This window comes from Scyliorhinus torazame, chromosome 17, assembly GCF_047496885.1.
Source record: "Scyliorhinus torazame isolate Kashiwa2021f chromosome 17, sScyTor2.1, whole genome shotgun sequence".
Taxonomy (NCBI): Eukaryota; Metazoa; Chordata; class Chondrichthyes; order Carcharhiniformes; family Scyliorhinidae; genus Scyliorhinus; species Scyliorhinus torazame.
Window position 1 is genome coordinate 127,660,967 of NC_092723.1, and position 14,750 is coordinate 127,675,716.

Consider the following 14,750-nt stretch of genomic DNA (forward strand, 5'->3'; position numbering starts at 1 on the left):
CTGTTGCTTCACAGTGCCAGGGTCCCAGGTTCAATTCCCGGCTTGGGTCACTGTCTATGTGGAGTCTGCACCTTCTCCCAGTGTCTGCGTGGGTTTCCTCCAGGTACTCCGGTTTCCTCCCACAATTCCCTAAAGGCGTGCTTGTTCGGGGAATTGGACATTCTGAATTCTCCCTCTGTGTACCATAACAGGCGCCGGAGTGCTACGACTAGGGGATTTTCACAGTAATTTCATTGCAGTGTTAATATAAGCCTACTTGTGACAATAATAAAGATTTTTTTTAAAAACATGGCTCAGAACAGTTTACAGATGTGTCACTAATGTTACTCCACTTAGGATAGTAAAAGGCATGGGTGGTTCAGACCAAGAGTAGTGGCGAGTAAGTGGTGAAAACAGAGACACAGATGTGTAGTCGTGAGGGAAGGTAGATCAAATGGACCATGGTGAGAGGCAGACATGAGCTGAACGAACCAGCGGGAGGGATAGAGAAATAAAATCGGAGATGGAATATACAAAGAAATTGAGGCAGCCTACTATTGGTTAAGGAATCTATCAGTCAGTCACCACAGTCTCCAAAAGTTTGCTTGATTTTCTTTGGAGATCAGAGGAGGAAGAATATCCCAAGGCTTTCCTCTGAACTAGCTCAAAGATTTTTTTCTTACCTCTCCTAGTTCCTTTCATTTGAGTGCCAAGCCTTACAATTTGCTGTGTGGACAGACTTAACACTTTAGAGAAGGAGTCCAGTAATAAGTGAAGAGCCTGGTACGGCCTCACCCTAATCCTGCCAATTTTCATGGCAGAAACTCATCTGAAAAAGTTTGGACAGCGGCTTGACAGCCATCCAGATTGCTTGCCTGACAGTGGGCAGTAGTGGCAGAAGGCTGCAATCGAGGACCCAAGGGCCTGCTGCACTAAACAGCTGGGTGAGGGTAAGTAATAATGCTATGACCAGGAAGAGGCAATTTGTTGATGGCTAAGTTTAGGAAGGGGGCTTCCATGAGAGGTCTGCAGAGAACATTCCTGCTCCACCTCGGAACTCCCTCAAGAGTTAGTGTTGGCAGTTAACAGTGCATTATTCCGTGTTCTGAGCTGTCCCAAGTCGTACCCCTCCATGGTATCAATAAGCCTCATTCTTCTAGGCGCACTGAATCAGAAGAAACTGAGTGAGATATCTCTTCCCCCCCGAGTTAGCACCTAGGGGTAGGGGGAAAGTGGGAGCAAAAATGCAGAGCAATAAAAAGACAGAATCGGTATTAAAAACAATGCCATTTTTTTTTATTTTGTGTACATATGCAAGGAAATAAACTGCATTAGCATAACAGCCGCTGAACTGGCACACCGTATAATCTCAGCTAATTCCAATCACATTAACACGCATGCTCAGCAAGACAGCTAGTCAGCAAACTAAAATTATACAGTGTCAAAACATTGCAATATTGAAATAAAACACAAAGGTGAAGTAAATGGCACCATTCCAGACAAGGTTACTGGACCTCATATCTAATTAATACATTATCCAAGTGGACTCTGCTCCCCAACAGTGGAAAAGATAGAAGAGTTTGGGTGTCTCTATAAATTTTGCAGCATGCACAACAGCTGTGCTACAATTAGTCCAGGTCAATGAATGGAAACAGCAATACAAACAAAAGTCTACCGGTTTTATCACTTGGGGGGGGGGACCAGTCCACATTTGCTGCCTATTGCACATAGCTTGCAACAATGCGCCACGGCAGAAGAATTGAGGTGACGTTTGAGGAAGGTTTGGGGGAGTGAGCAACCTACAGAAACCAGTCTCTGGTTCGAAACATGCCACTTTCACAGATCTAGCACTGCCAATTCCAGAGTTTCACTCTGCAAATGAAAAATAAAACAAAACCTTTTCCTGGGAACAACTTAACCTTGTTTTTACACCAGCCTGTAGTTATATCACAATGGGTGTTCAGCTCAAACAGTGACTACTAGACATCCTCTCACATTTCAACTAAGGTGAATTTGCACCTGAATGACACTTCAATGCAACGATGAAAGCTATCATGCATCAACATGAACTATGTAATTGACCTGGTAGATCACACAGGGCCAAGCAGTTTAGTAGCAAACACACAGGGTCACAGCGCAGAGCGTGTTCCCAGGCACAAACGTGGGGGAATGTGGGTTTGATCAACTCTCTCTTCAATAGTGGCATAGCTTAAGATACTGCACCCAGCAAAAGGAAAAAAAATTCCTAACTTTCCTTCTGCTCATTATGCAGGTCTATGGAGATTGATTGTATCACTACCTGCCCATCAACACAAACCAGTTCCTGAAACTGGACTAAGTACAGGTCAGAGCAGTAGTACATTTACTGAGCCATTGGGCGACTTCCAATCAGCCTTTCAGTGACAAGAAAATTAAACTTTTCATGGGCTTTGGTAGACTTTAATTTTAGAAAAAGCAAACAGAAACTGAGCTGAAAGGCAGTTGGCTGTATTCATGGGAGTAGTACATTTTGGGGAGTGGGGGGGGGGGGGGGGAGGCCCCTAAGTGATGTATCTTGTGCCGGACTCGGGTGGTGTATCTAATGGAAGCAAAAAAAATGAATGGCCACAGGAGTCTATTGACATATTTTCCAAACACATCATTGGGTCAGTTATTGATCGGCAGCTGAACACCACAAAACCGTCGTGAAACCCTTATTGGATTTGAAATGTTGGGCTTCATGATGTCTTCTAAGGGGGCTGGGCGCAGCAGGTTGTGAACCCACAAGGCGTAACCCATTTGTGATGTTCTGCCAGAAAGACTTCTTCCCTCTTCCTAATCCCTTCAGGCGAAATTTAATAAGATATCCAGGTCAGGTGCATCCAAGTCTTGGATCAAGTGAAAAGCAATTTGAAGGCACCAGGCATCTACGTAACCAACTGTAGAAACGCTACCAGGTGGTTTTATTCATGGGACATTTGTTAGACAATTCGCACATGTGTTCCCTACATTTTCAGGGGTTCTTCTCCCATTGCTAGGTTTTTATGCTAGTTAAAGGGTCTGACCTAGATCCTATGTTAAGACACACCCTTACAGTTTCATGTGAAGCTAACAACAGTTTGGAAATAAGTGGCCATATTAAAAGAATGTTCAACAATTTTCAACCAATCATTTAATGCATGATTTTGATTATCTTTAAAGGCTTTGAGCCTCTGAAAATAGTACATCTTGGGAAACGTAAAGCTCATTTCTAATTTTATTTTTAAAGCTTGACCATCTTTCAGCCGAGAACCAAAGCCAAATTTAACATCACTTTCCAGTATAATGCTAACAAATGAAGTACAATTCCCCCCCCCCCCCCCCCCCCCCCAGGCAATGAAAAGTCCTCTATTTGTGCTTGGGCGACAGAGAGTTGAACCAACAAGCAGTGAATCAACCCAGTGCAAATAAAAACACAGAACATGTGGAATGGGATCCTCTAGCAGAGTCCTGAGTTCTAATGCAAACAACACAATGCACCAGCTCCTTTCCCTACCTGTTGTGTATTTGCAGCATTCATCTGCCATTCTAATGGCATGGCAATCAAACCATCAACTTCTCTGCCTACTTTGTAATAAAAAACACATTTCTAGCTAGCTTACTTAGGCATGCACAGATCACACATCCAAGTCTTCCTCTTCCCCCTCAACAAAATAGAGAACTTGGGATTAAAACAAAAAGTGTCTGGATATGCATCTCAAACCAAGGGCTATGGATCAAATATTGGAAAGTAGGCTGGGTGGCTTGTATTCTGGCTGGCACAGACATAATGGGTCAAGTAGCCCCTTTCTGTGCTGTTAACCTTCTATGATGCTATTTTTTTTTTTTAAAAACTAGAAACAGAACCCCATCACATATTATCTGCCATTCCAGAGCCTATCAGCAAACAGAATTATCTGTCGCCACCAATTTCTACATGTCACATTCCTCAAACTGGTGCTTTGGGTCAATTTTAAACTAATCCACCTGCTGGGGAGGCCAGAGGGCTGGTCAGAAAGCCAGCTTTACACCCTGCTTGATATTGTTCTCCATAGATTTCAAGAGTAAAATGGGGTGGCTGTAAAACCAGAATCACACCCAATTCCATTGCATTTCAAGCTGGTGGGCCAGTTTAAAATTGCCCCTTTGGTTTGATCTTTTCCAACTCCATATAGTGTGCCTGAAAAGAGAGCAGTGCACTGCCTTCCAAAAAAAAGGATTACTATGTCTTGCTCACATCAAGTATAGTATACACAGTGGGCAACTCCAGTATGATCTTCGGCTACAAGGCATTTTGATTTGAAAGTGGTCTTTTTCCTCTTCCCCCTCAGTTCGAATTTGGTATTTTGGGACCAACATGGGAACAACCATTCGGAATATAATGTCCACATATTAGATAACCTTTGAAGGAGACAGGCACTTGAAACACTGCACTAACATACAATGGTTGCAAAACTAGCCCATGGTACTGCCTATTCTGAACCTGTATTAAAACTAGGGACCCAAAAATAGAGAATTTTTTATCTTAAAAAAATCAATGAAGATCTTATGCAAGTACATTTACTCCACCATTTCGGAATAGAAAATCAGCTATCATTCCTCTACAAGTTCATAAAAGTTCTTAAGCAACTAGAAACTTTTAACAGCTGCATATAGCCAGGTTATATACCTATATAGTTTATAGAGTACAAAATACAAGTGTCATCATTTGCAAAGCTTCAAGTATGTTTTTTGAAATGTAAAGCCATATTACTAAAACTACACAATTCCCAGAATTGATTAGCTTTAAAACCAATGGAAACGATAATTTGACGAAGATTAACTGACAACAATTAATTGACATTTACAATGACAATGTTGTTCCGTCTGAACATTTCAGTGTGACACCAGCCTACATGAGGAGCTCAGCAACATTCACATTAGAACTCACATGCAGTCCAATAATTAAAGTACACTCAATACCCACCTACAATTTTAAAAAAGCTTTTTCTTTGGTAAATTGAATTAAAGTACAAAATGATTTCATTGGGAATTAGACCACAAAAACAACTCCTGCAATTACTTTTACTTTCCAAATTCCAAGTATGGCCTGGAAGTTGGAAAGCACCATGCCCGTTTTACCTTCTGAAAATGAGCATGTAAGAGTTCAAAATGGCAGCAACACATGCATACTCAATCCACACGGCCTGACATATTGGCTAGGACTTTTGCTGAGGTGTGCACCTGAAATTGGCATTAAGCCGATGTCCCCTTTGCATTTTGTGCTACGCATTTTGTGGTTAGTTTCTTTAGGTGCTTTGCAGCCAAATCAACGATCCTTGAAAGGACTTAAGGAGTATCCCTCTTGGCTCCTTATTAAATGTGTGGGCTGTAGCCGACCCCTGCTCGTGCCCCAATCCAATTCTCACCCACACCGCTTCCAAACCCTTCTAAGCTCCTCAACTGGCACCAGTGCTGATGTTCCCACTGCTGCCCACCCACACCCCCAGAAGCCCACAGCTAATCAGTGAAAGGCAAAGGAGTCCACGGACCAATTTGCCATGGTCTTGCCGCCTGCCTCAGTAGGCATGGACAGTGCACCAGAATTGCATCCCAATTCTGACAATCCAATTTCTTGATTGTTGATTCTTCTGTGAGGTACGAATTGGCAGGTGCCGTTCAGTATCTCACCCTAGTGGCTATTGTTCTTATGTGAACTTTAATGTTGAATGGTGCCAGATTATTTGACTGCAGAGACATCGCAGCTGAGCCTTCCTGCCCTCAATCAATCTTTACCCAATCACATTACAGGATGGATCAGCCTAAAGGCATCAGGTGTGGGAACGCAGGGTCGATTTCTCCACCCCAAAGGCAGAGATACCAAGGCCAATTATCTCTGATAAAGCAAGTTAACTTAGACAGCATGACAATCAAACCCGCGACCTTCCTGGCTTAACTGCCCATGAGACTTCCGGAGTCATCTTACAGCCATTGACTGTAAAATACTATTTAGCAAATAACAAAGTGTTTATGAACACTTGATTCCTAAAAGGCCTCATCCGTAACATCCCTTCCAGCATTCTGGCTAAGATGAGCAAACTCTGCACAAACCAGTCATTGAACCTGGAATTTTCCCAGTCTATGTGGCTCAGTTCCGCACTAGGCAGTGCACTTATTAACTGAGTAACTGAGGGAGCTATGCAGTGTATTTCTAAATTATACAATTCTACTAGATGTACAGTATATCAATTGTATGAGATTGTATATTTCCTGACAATACAGACTGCCATATAAATTTGCATGCTTTTGAAAAATGTCTTGTACAGTTGTGCAGCTTCAACAGAGTAACTTTAGACCGACGTAATTTATAAAATATGCTTAACCACATGGATTTTTTTCTGCACAGGCCATTTTCTGTTGATTTGCATATATCTTATTTTTTAACTGTTACAGTAGGTGTAGCAACCATTTCTGACGTCATTTTTTAAAAATAAAAGCAGCACAGCAATGACAGCTCCTCACAGAATGTACCCAGTCAGTGGCTTCTTGATGCAGGACTCAAATGCAAAGTATACAAGCTCTGCAGGGACCTCAAAACATTTATCAACACCTATAAAACAAGCAGCAGATGTAACACAGCTTGGCAAAACAAAATGGTGCATACAACAAGAGTAATGAAGTTGGAATGGCTCTTTCCCAGTCACCTCCAAACATCTTATAAAGTTGGTCGATGCTCATTTTTAAATTCCTGAAGGTCAAGATCCAGTTTGCTCCTATTTCAATCTTCAGACCTGGAGTGGAGTGGGGTACATTTTTACAAGTCACTATAGAGTTTCATTATTTCTTTCTTTTTATATTCCCTCCTTATTCTGGCAGTGCCACTACCTCCGTTTCACCCCCCTCCTTTACCCTTCAATAGCACTCAGCATTTAGAAAGCAGGATGCCAAGTCTATACCAGCATACATAATTAGGGAGTATGTTGCTGTGTCTGAGGAGACTTGTCCTCCTATTTTCCGTGGTGTGTGGGAGCAACTGAACCCCACTTAACAACTTCCCAATGACAAATCCACAATACTCTCCTGTGTGGATATCAGGAACAAACCCTCATTTTGAAAGAAATGTATGAGAGGAGAGGGATCAATCACCAAGATCTTTCCTCATTTACTACCTAAGATTGCCATCAAATTGTGCACCTTTTCACAGAAGCTGCATTAATTCTGCTAGTTTTCACAGTAACTGGTCTACTTCGCGATCCTTGCAAATTTATGAAGTGCTACACGTTTAAACCCCATTAGTGACACTCGATGATAAACCATGCAACAAAAAAAAAGATAAACATAATCAAGTGTCTGTCAAAAATAAGAACTTTTTGCTTTCTGTTCTTTACAACCAGGATGCTTTCACTTAAATATATACAGTCAACACTATCTGACCAGGAGTGGAATTATCAAGAGGCTACGGCTGCTTGGGCTTGGATCAAATTGAGAGAAACAAAGAACATGGTCAGAGACAGGGCACAAAGGCCATATCATCTCCAGGTCAGCTTTATAATAGGGGAGCTAATAGCTGTGCTCTTCTCTTCTCCGCTCCCCTCAATGAAGGGACAACTGGGTTTAGATTTGCTTTTTAGGTTGCAAGTCCTGGTTTTGGATTTTACAGCCAGTGCCAGCTTGGCCTCTCAGAATCTCTTGAATGTAGCACAGAGATATCTGACCAGCATGGAACAATTTGCACAAACGGCCATAAACTCAACTGCCTCTTCTTAAGAAACTAGATTCACTTTTAAATAGAAATCCCATTCGATGATAAGTGAGAACAAAAAAGGAATCAATGTTTTATTTATAATTTCCTCAGACGTCAGATAGGATCATTTCCTAAAACCTCTTTTACAAAGGAGGCCACATCTGTTTCGTTGGCATCATGCATCTTGAAGAAAGGGTGCTCCTGTTGAGAAAAAAATAGAAAATTTTCACATCGACTGCAAGACTGGTAAATGTAACCCATACATTCAAAATGCAGTGACAGAAGTGAAGGACTTCTCACCATCAGGTCAATGTAGTTCATTCGATCTTTGGGGTTCTTCTTTAAACTAAAAAAGGAATCGGAATAAAATCAGAATCGGATATCTCAACATTATTAATGCTAGAACGTGCCATGGGCTATCATAACATTACTACATACTGACTATCCCCCCAATCTCTCTCCCACCACCACATCTCTGTAACCTCTTCGAGCCATTCACCCCCCTGCTCAGAGCTCCTCCAATTCCGACCTCTTGTGGATATCTGATTTTCTTTGCCCCACTCAGCTTTCAGCTGCCTGGTCCGGAAGCTCTGGAATTACCACCACAAGCCTCTCCTCCTCTTCCACCTCCTTAAAATCTACCTCTTCAACCAGTCTATTGGTCACGTGCAGAAATAACTCCCTTATGTGGAACAGTGCCAAATTCTGCCCAGTAAAGCTCCTGTGAAATTTCTTGGTACTCGCTACTACGTTAAAAGGTGCTAGATAAATTTAACTAGCATTAAAGTCGAAATTAAAATATTGTGAAAGGTTATTTTGTGGTTTCTCAAAGACACAAGGATCTATTCGCAGTAAGGGTTAGAACCTGTAGTTGAAGAAACCAATAGGGTTTTCTCTTCATTAGCTTGTAGGGATTCTATGGACTCGCAAGAACATAAGAGCAATGAAGCTTTGACAAAGAGTCATCCAGACTCGAAACGTTAGCTCCCTTTTCTCTCCGCAGGTGCTGTCAGACCTGCTGAGATTGTCCAGTATTTTCTGTTTTTGTTTGAGGTTCCAGCATCCGCAGCAATTAGCTTTTATCGATATGTAGCTATCAAGTCAAGTGTCAAAACTTTGTGTGGCAAGATGGCATAGTGGTTAGCACTGCTCCCTCAGTGCTGGGGACCCGGGTTCAATTCCGGCCTAGAGTGACTGTATAGAGTTTGTACATTCTCCCAGAGTCTGCATGAGTTTCCTCTGGGTGCTCCGGTTTCCTCCCATAGTCCAAAGATATGCAGGTTAGGTGGATTGGCCATGATCAATGCGCAGGGTACAGGTATATGTCGGGGAGTGGGCCTGAGTAGAGCCTTCTTTCAGAGGGTTGGTGCAGACTTGATGGGCCGAATGGCCTCCTTCAGCACTGTAGGGATTCTATGGACTCGCAAGAACAGAGCAAACAAGAGATGATTTTGAAACACATTTTAAAAGATGTCTCAAATAAATATCAACAATAATAATTTGTCATTGAGGAGTTATTAAACCATACATTTTCTAGAGCACTCAAGCCAATGTGACAAACCTCAAATATATCTGATTGTTCATATTTGAGAACACATTTGAAAACCTTACAATATTTCCTTATTTAAAAACTAAAAACAATGACATTTAATATTTGTGAAACATTGCCTTAAGGTTGTCTCCCTCAATCGAAAATTGGAATTGCCCCAGCCCATGCAACCCCCACCTTCCATTCCCACCCTGCCAAGGAACAAGAACTTGATTTCTGTATTATTATAATCTGGCCAGTTTAAAAGTCCCAAGGCAAGAAGTAACAGAGACATGTTTACAAGCTTCACAGACTTACCACTGCACTGTGAAATCCACAAACTCCTTGGAGAAGCGGTCTGCAGGCAATTGTGGGGAAGGTTCTTCCACAACTTGCTTTAGCTGTTGGAATGGTGTCCCCCAGGATTCATAGGGAAATCGTAGAATGGCTAGTTCAATCTGCAAAAATATATATTTTTTAAATTCCAGTTTTATATATATATATATATATTATATATATATATATATAAACACAATTAACTGCAAAAAAACACACGCAACTGATCTTTGAATTTATTATATAGTCTTTTCTTGTTAGATCAATAGTTGCAACCCCACTATACAAAGGCAGACTATTGCAGCACGAGGGAGGGCTGCACTGTTGAGGGTGCCATTTAATAAGACATGAAACCAAGGCTCTGTCTGCCCTCTCAAGTGGAAGTAAAAATTCTGATGGTACTATTCCAAAGGAGGGCAGGAGAGTTATCTGTAGTGTCCCGCCCAATATTTATTTTCCAATCAACATTACAAAAAATGATTAACTGGTCATTATCACTCTGTTGTTTGTAGGGACTTACCGTGCGCATATTGGCTGTCATATTTCCAACATGACAACAGTGACTGCATTCCAAAGATGTTTAACTGGCTGTAATGCACCTTGTGATGTCCAGTGTTCATCAAAGGTGGTTTATCAATGTATGTCTTTCTTTTTATAGCTTACCAACGTGATAATCATCTTTTCATTATATTGTTTAAATGCTCATTGCACCTACAGGAAGAAGCTCACAGAGCAGCTTTAACATTTTTGGGCCTATTATTCTCCCCTTCGCCTCCTCCTCAAAAACAAGTGGTTTAGCTGTCGTTGGGGTACTGTCCCACTAGCACTATAGCTCTCTTGTACCCAACCCAAATGGTTTTTTATTATGTCTGTATCTGTATGGAGAACATGAGCAGTCTGTTCAATTAGCCAGTCCTTAATGTTCTGCTGACGAGGGAGGGACTTGAGCTCAGGGACAGAGAAGAGGTTGGGGGCAGGGGTTGCCTGGGGATGGACCGGTGGAGGCGCGGAGCACGGGCTGGAGGCGGGCCTAAAAAAGGGAAGGCTGATCGGCCCGGGGGGGGGGGGGGGGGGGGGGGGGGGAGAGGCAATGAGCCCCCCAACTAGGCTGATCACCTGGAATGTTCGAAGGTTAAATGGGCCGGTCAAGAGAGCATGTATGTTCGCGCATCTTAGGGGATTGAAGGTGGACGTGGTAATGTTGCAGGAGACGCACCTTAGAGTGACGGACCAGGTTAGACTGAGGAAAGGCTGGGTCGGTCAAGTCTTTCACTCGGGATTAGATTCAAAGACTAGAGGAGTTGCGATCCTGATGAATAAGCGGGTGGTGTTTGAGGCGGGTAGAATAGTCTCAGACGTGGGAGGTTGGTACATTATGGTCAGTGGGAAGCTAGAGGGGGTGCAGGTGATATTAGTAAATGTGTATGTGCCAAATTGGGATGATGTGGAGGTTATAAAGAGGATGCTGGGGAAGATACCAGACCTGGATTCGCATAGGTTGGTCAGGTCATGAGAGAGGACTTCAACACAGTTATGGACCCTGGCTTCGAGTGGTTAAGCTCGAAAACGGGCAGGGTGCCAGACCTGGACTCGCACAGGTTGATCATGAGGGGGGACTTCAACACAGTTATGGACCCTGGCTTGGACCGGTCAAGCTCGAAAACAGGCAGGGTGCCAGCAATGGCAAAGGAACTAAAAGGGTTCATGGAGCTGATGGGAGGAGGGGGGGGGGGGGGGGGGGGGGCTGGATCCATGGAGGTTTGGGCAGCCGAGGGTGAAGGAGTTCTCCTTCTACTCACACATGCATAAAGTGTACTCCTGGATTGATTTCTTTATTTTGAGCAGGGCCTTGCTGGCTGGGGTGGTGGACACGGGGTACTCGACGATTACAATCTCAGACCATGCTCCGCACTGGGTTGACCTGCAGGTTAGTACAGACAGTAATCAGCGCCCACACTGGAGGTTGGATGTGGGGCTTTTGGCAGATGAAGGGGTGTGCAAGCGGCTGAGGAAATGTATTCAGAGCTACCTGCAGGTTAATGACACAGGGGAAATTTCAGCAGCGGTGGTGTGGGAAGCACTGAAGGCGGTGGTCAAGGTGGAGCTGATTTCGATCCGGGCCCATAGGGAGAAGGTGGACAGGGCAGAGACGGACCGACTGGTAAAGGAGATACTACAGATTGATAAGAAGTATGCGGAGACCCTAGAGGCAGGGCTTTTAAGGGAACGGCAGAGGTTACAGGCGGAGTTTAGCTACCTGTCCACAAGGAGGGCGGTGGAGCAGCTGAGAAAGGCGAGGGGAGAGATCTATGAACATGGAGAGAAGGCCAGCAGAATGCTTGCACAGCAGCTTAGGAAGAGGGAGACAGCTAGGGAGATAGGGAAAGTAAAGGACGGAGATGGGAACCTGGTTGGAAATTCAGTAGGGGTGAATAAGGCGTTTAGGGATTTCTATAGCAGGCTGTACAGGTCGGAACCCCCTGCGGGGCCGGAGGGGATTAGACAGTTCTTGGAGGGGCTGAATTTTCCAAAGATGGACGGGGAGCGGGTAGAAGGGCTGGGGGTCCCGACCGGGTTGGAAGAGATAGTGGAGGGTCTGAAGGCCATGCAGTCGGGTAAAGTCCTGGGGCCGGACGGGTACCCAGTGGTGTTCTATAAATAATTCTCTGGGATATTGGGTTCGGTGTTGATGAGGATGTTCAATGAGGCAAGGGAAAGAGGGGTGTTGCCCCCGACGATGTCACAGGCAATGATTTTGCTGATTCTTAAGCGGGACAAGAACCCGGAGCTGTGTGGGTCCTACAGGCCGATATCCCCGTTAAATGTGGGTGCCAAGTTGCTGGGCAAAATCTTGTCCTCCAGGATTGAGGATAGTGTTCCAGACGTTATTGGGGAGGACCAGACAGGGTTTGTTAAGGGCTGGCAGTTGGTGGCCAATGTAAGAAGGCTGTTAAATGTGATCATGATGCCCCCGGAAGGTAGGGAGGTGGAGGTAGTGATTGCAATGGATGCAGCAAAGGCTTTTGATCGGGTAGAAATGGGACTATCTGTGGGAGATACTGGGACGGTTCGATTTCGGGCAGGGCTTTATCGACTGGGTCAGGTTACTGTATCAGGCTCCTGTGGCAAGTGTACGGATGAATAGGACAACATGGGACTATTTTAGGCTGCACCGGTGGACGAGACAGGGATGCCTCCTCTCCCCACTGTTGTTTGCGCTGGCTACAGAGCCGTTGGCAAATGCTCCAAGAGCCTCGAGGGGCTGGTGAGGACTGGTCCAGGGGAGGCGGCATGTGGGAGCATCGGTCTGGGCCCCAATCTGTGACAATCACCGGAAATTAATGCCCCGGGGAGTATGGAAGGGGGGGTTGCGGTTATGTCGGAGAGCGGGGATTGAGAGGATGGGGGATATGTTCATAGAGGGGAGCTTTCAGAGTACGAGGGCGTTGAAGGAAAAATTTGGGTTGGCGAGGGGAAACACATTCAGGTATCAGCAGGTGCGGGACTTCCTTCGTAAACAGGTGTCGACTTTCCTGCTCCTACCTCTAAGGGGAATTCAGGACAGGGTAGTTTCCAGAGGGTGGGTAGTGGAAGGGAGCGTCTCGGACATTTATAAGGAGCTTATGGGGTCGGAGGAGATGCAAACCGAGGAGCTGAAGTGCAAGTGGAAGGAGGGGCTGGGAGGTGAGATGGAGGGTGGTCTCTGGGCAGACGCGTTGAGTAGAGTTGGCGCGTCCGTAACATTTGCCAGGCTCAGCCTGGTACAATTTAAGGTTGTTCACCGGGCTCACACGACGGTGGCCTGGATGGGCAGATTCTTTGGGGTTGAGGACGGGTGCGCAGGGTGTGCGGGTAGGCCGGCGAACCATGTCCACATGTTTTGGACATGTCCAAAGATTGGGGATTTTGGCGGGCGTTTGCAGACGTCATGTCCATGGTGTTAAAAATGGGGGTGGCGCTGAGTCCAAAGGTGGGGGGCGGACGTTCTGGCGTTTGCTTTTCTGGTAGCCCGGAGACGGATACTATTAGCCTGGGGGGGCTCGGGGCCCCCGAAGTCGGAGACCTGGCTATCGGACATGGCTAGCTTTCGCTGTTTGAAGAAAATAGAGTTTGACTCGGGAGGGTCGCTATTGGGGTTCGCCCAGGGGTGGCAACCATTCGTCGACTTCTTTGCGGGAAATTAATCAGCAGCAGAGAGAGAGGGGGGGGGGTAGTTTAGATTAGAGTAGGGGGTCAATAAGGGTGGGACCTGTACGAGAGGTTAATGGCTTTTGCACTATGTTTATGGTTTCATGTATATTGTTTATTTTGTTGTTGTTACTATACCAAAAATACCTCAATAAAATGTTTTTTTTTTTTAAATTAGCCAGTCCTTTACTCAACCACCACCCACATCCAATAGGAATGATTACACATAAAAACAGAAGTGCTGGAGATACTCACTGGATAAAAACAAATGACTGCGGATGCTGGAAAATCTCAACAGATCTGGCAGCATCTTTAGGGATAGAAAAGAGCCAACGTTTCGAGTCCAGATGACCCAAAGCTTTGACAAAGGGTCATCAGGACTCGAAACGTTAGTTCTTTTCTCTCCTTACAGATGCTGCCAAACCTGCTGAGATTTTCCAGCATTTTCTCTTTGGTTGCTGAAGATACTCAGCAGTTCTGGCAGCATCTGTACAGAGAGAAACAAAGTTAGCGTTTCAAATCAAACATGACTCTTCTTTGGGTTCTGAAGAAGATTCACAGTTTGCTTGAAATGTTAACTCTGTTTCCCTCTTCACAGATGTTGTCAGAATTGGAGTATTTCCAGAACTTGTGTCTTTATTGCAGATTTTCAGAACCGTCAGCATTTTGATTTTATTATAGAAGTGATGACATGATGTAAAGGGTCAAGAAGCCTACTTTCTCATTCAATAGACTAGGGATGCAGAGAAAAAGTGCCCCAACTATTTCCCTGGCTGAGATTGCATACAGACTGGATATCAAAGCATGGACCTTCTGATCTGCATGACTTAGTAATGGACTGGATAGTGCATTCATCCGAACGGTCGTTGTAAGTTATGTGGAGGAATTATTCAAACAAAAATAAATTTTAAAACAGATGTTAGGAAGAGCTTCAAATTAAAAGTGTGTCAGATGTTCATGAGAATCTAAAAATTATAGTCATAAAGTGTGTTCAAAATG

At 44.4% G+C, this 14,750-nt stretch overlaps 1 protein-coding gene across 2 annotated transcripts in view; it reads right to left on the reverse strand.

The window, feature by feature from the left end:
* Positions 1 to 1,253: 1,253 nt before the first annotated feature.
* The window catches only part of LOC140394130 (dual specificity mitogen-activated protein kinase kinase 3-like), a 166,828-nt gene continuing 153,331 nt past the window's right edge, over positions 1,254 to 14,750 (reverse strand). For both annotated transcript variants that reach the window (XM_072481006.1, XM_072481008.1), the window contains exons 10-12: positions 9,546 to 9,685; positions 8,000 to 8,045; positions 1,254 to 7,900 (exon numbers count right to left, since the gene is read on the reverse strand). In XM_072481006.1, the coding sequence (XP_072337107.1) occupies positions 7,814 to 7,900; positions 8,000 to 8,045; positions 9,546 to 9,685 (273 nt within the window). In that variant the 3' untranslated portion in view covers positions 1,254 to 7,813. The remainder of the gene's footprint in view (positions 7,901 to 7,999; positions 8,046 to 9,545; positions 9,686 to 14,750) is intronic.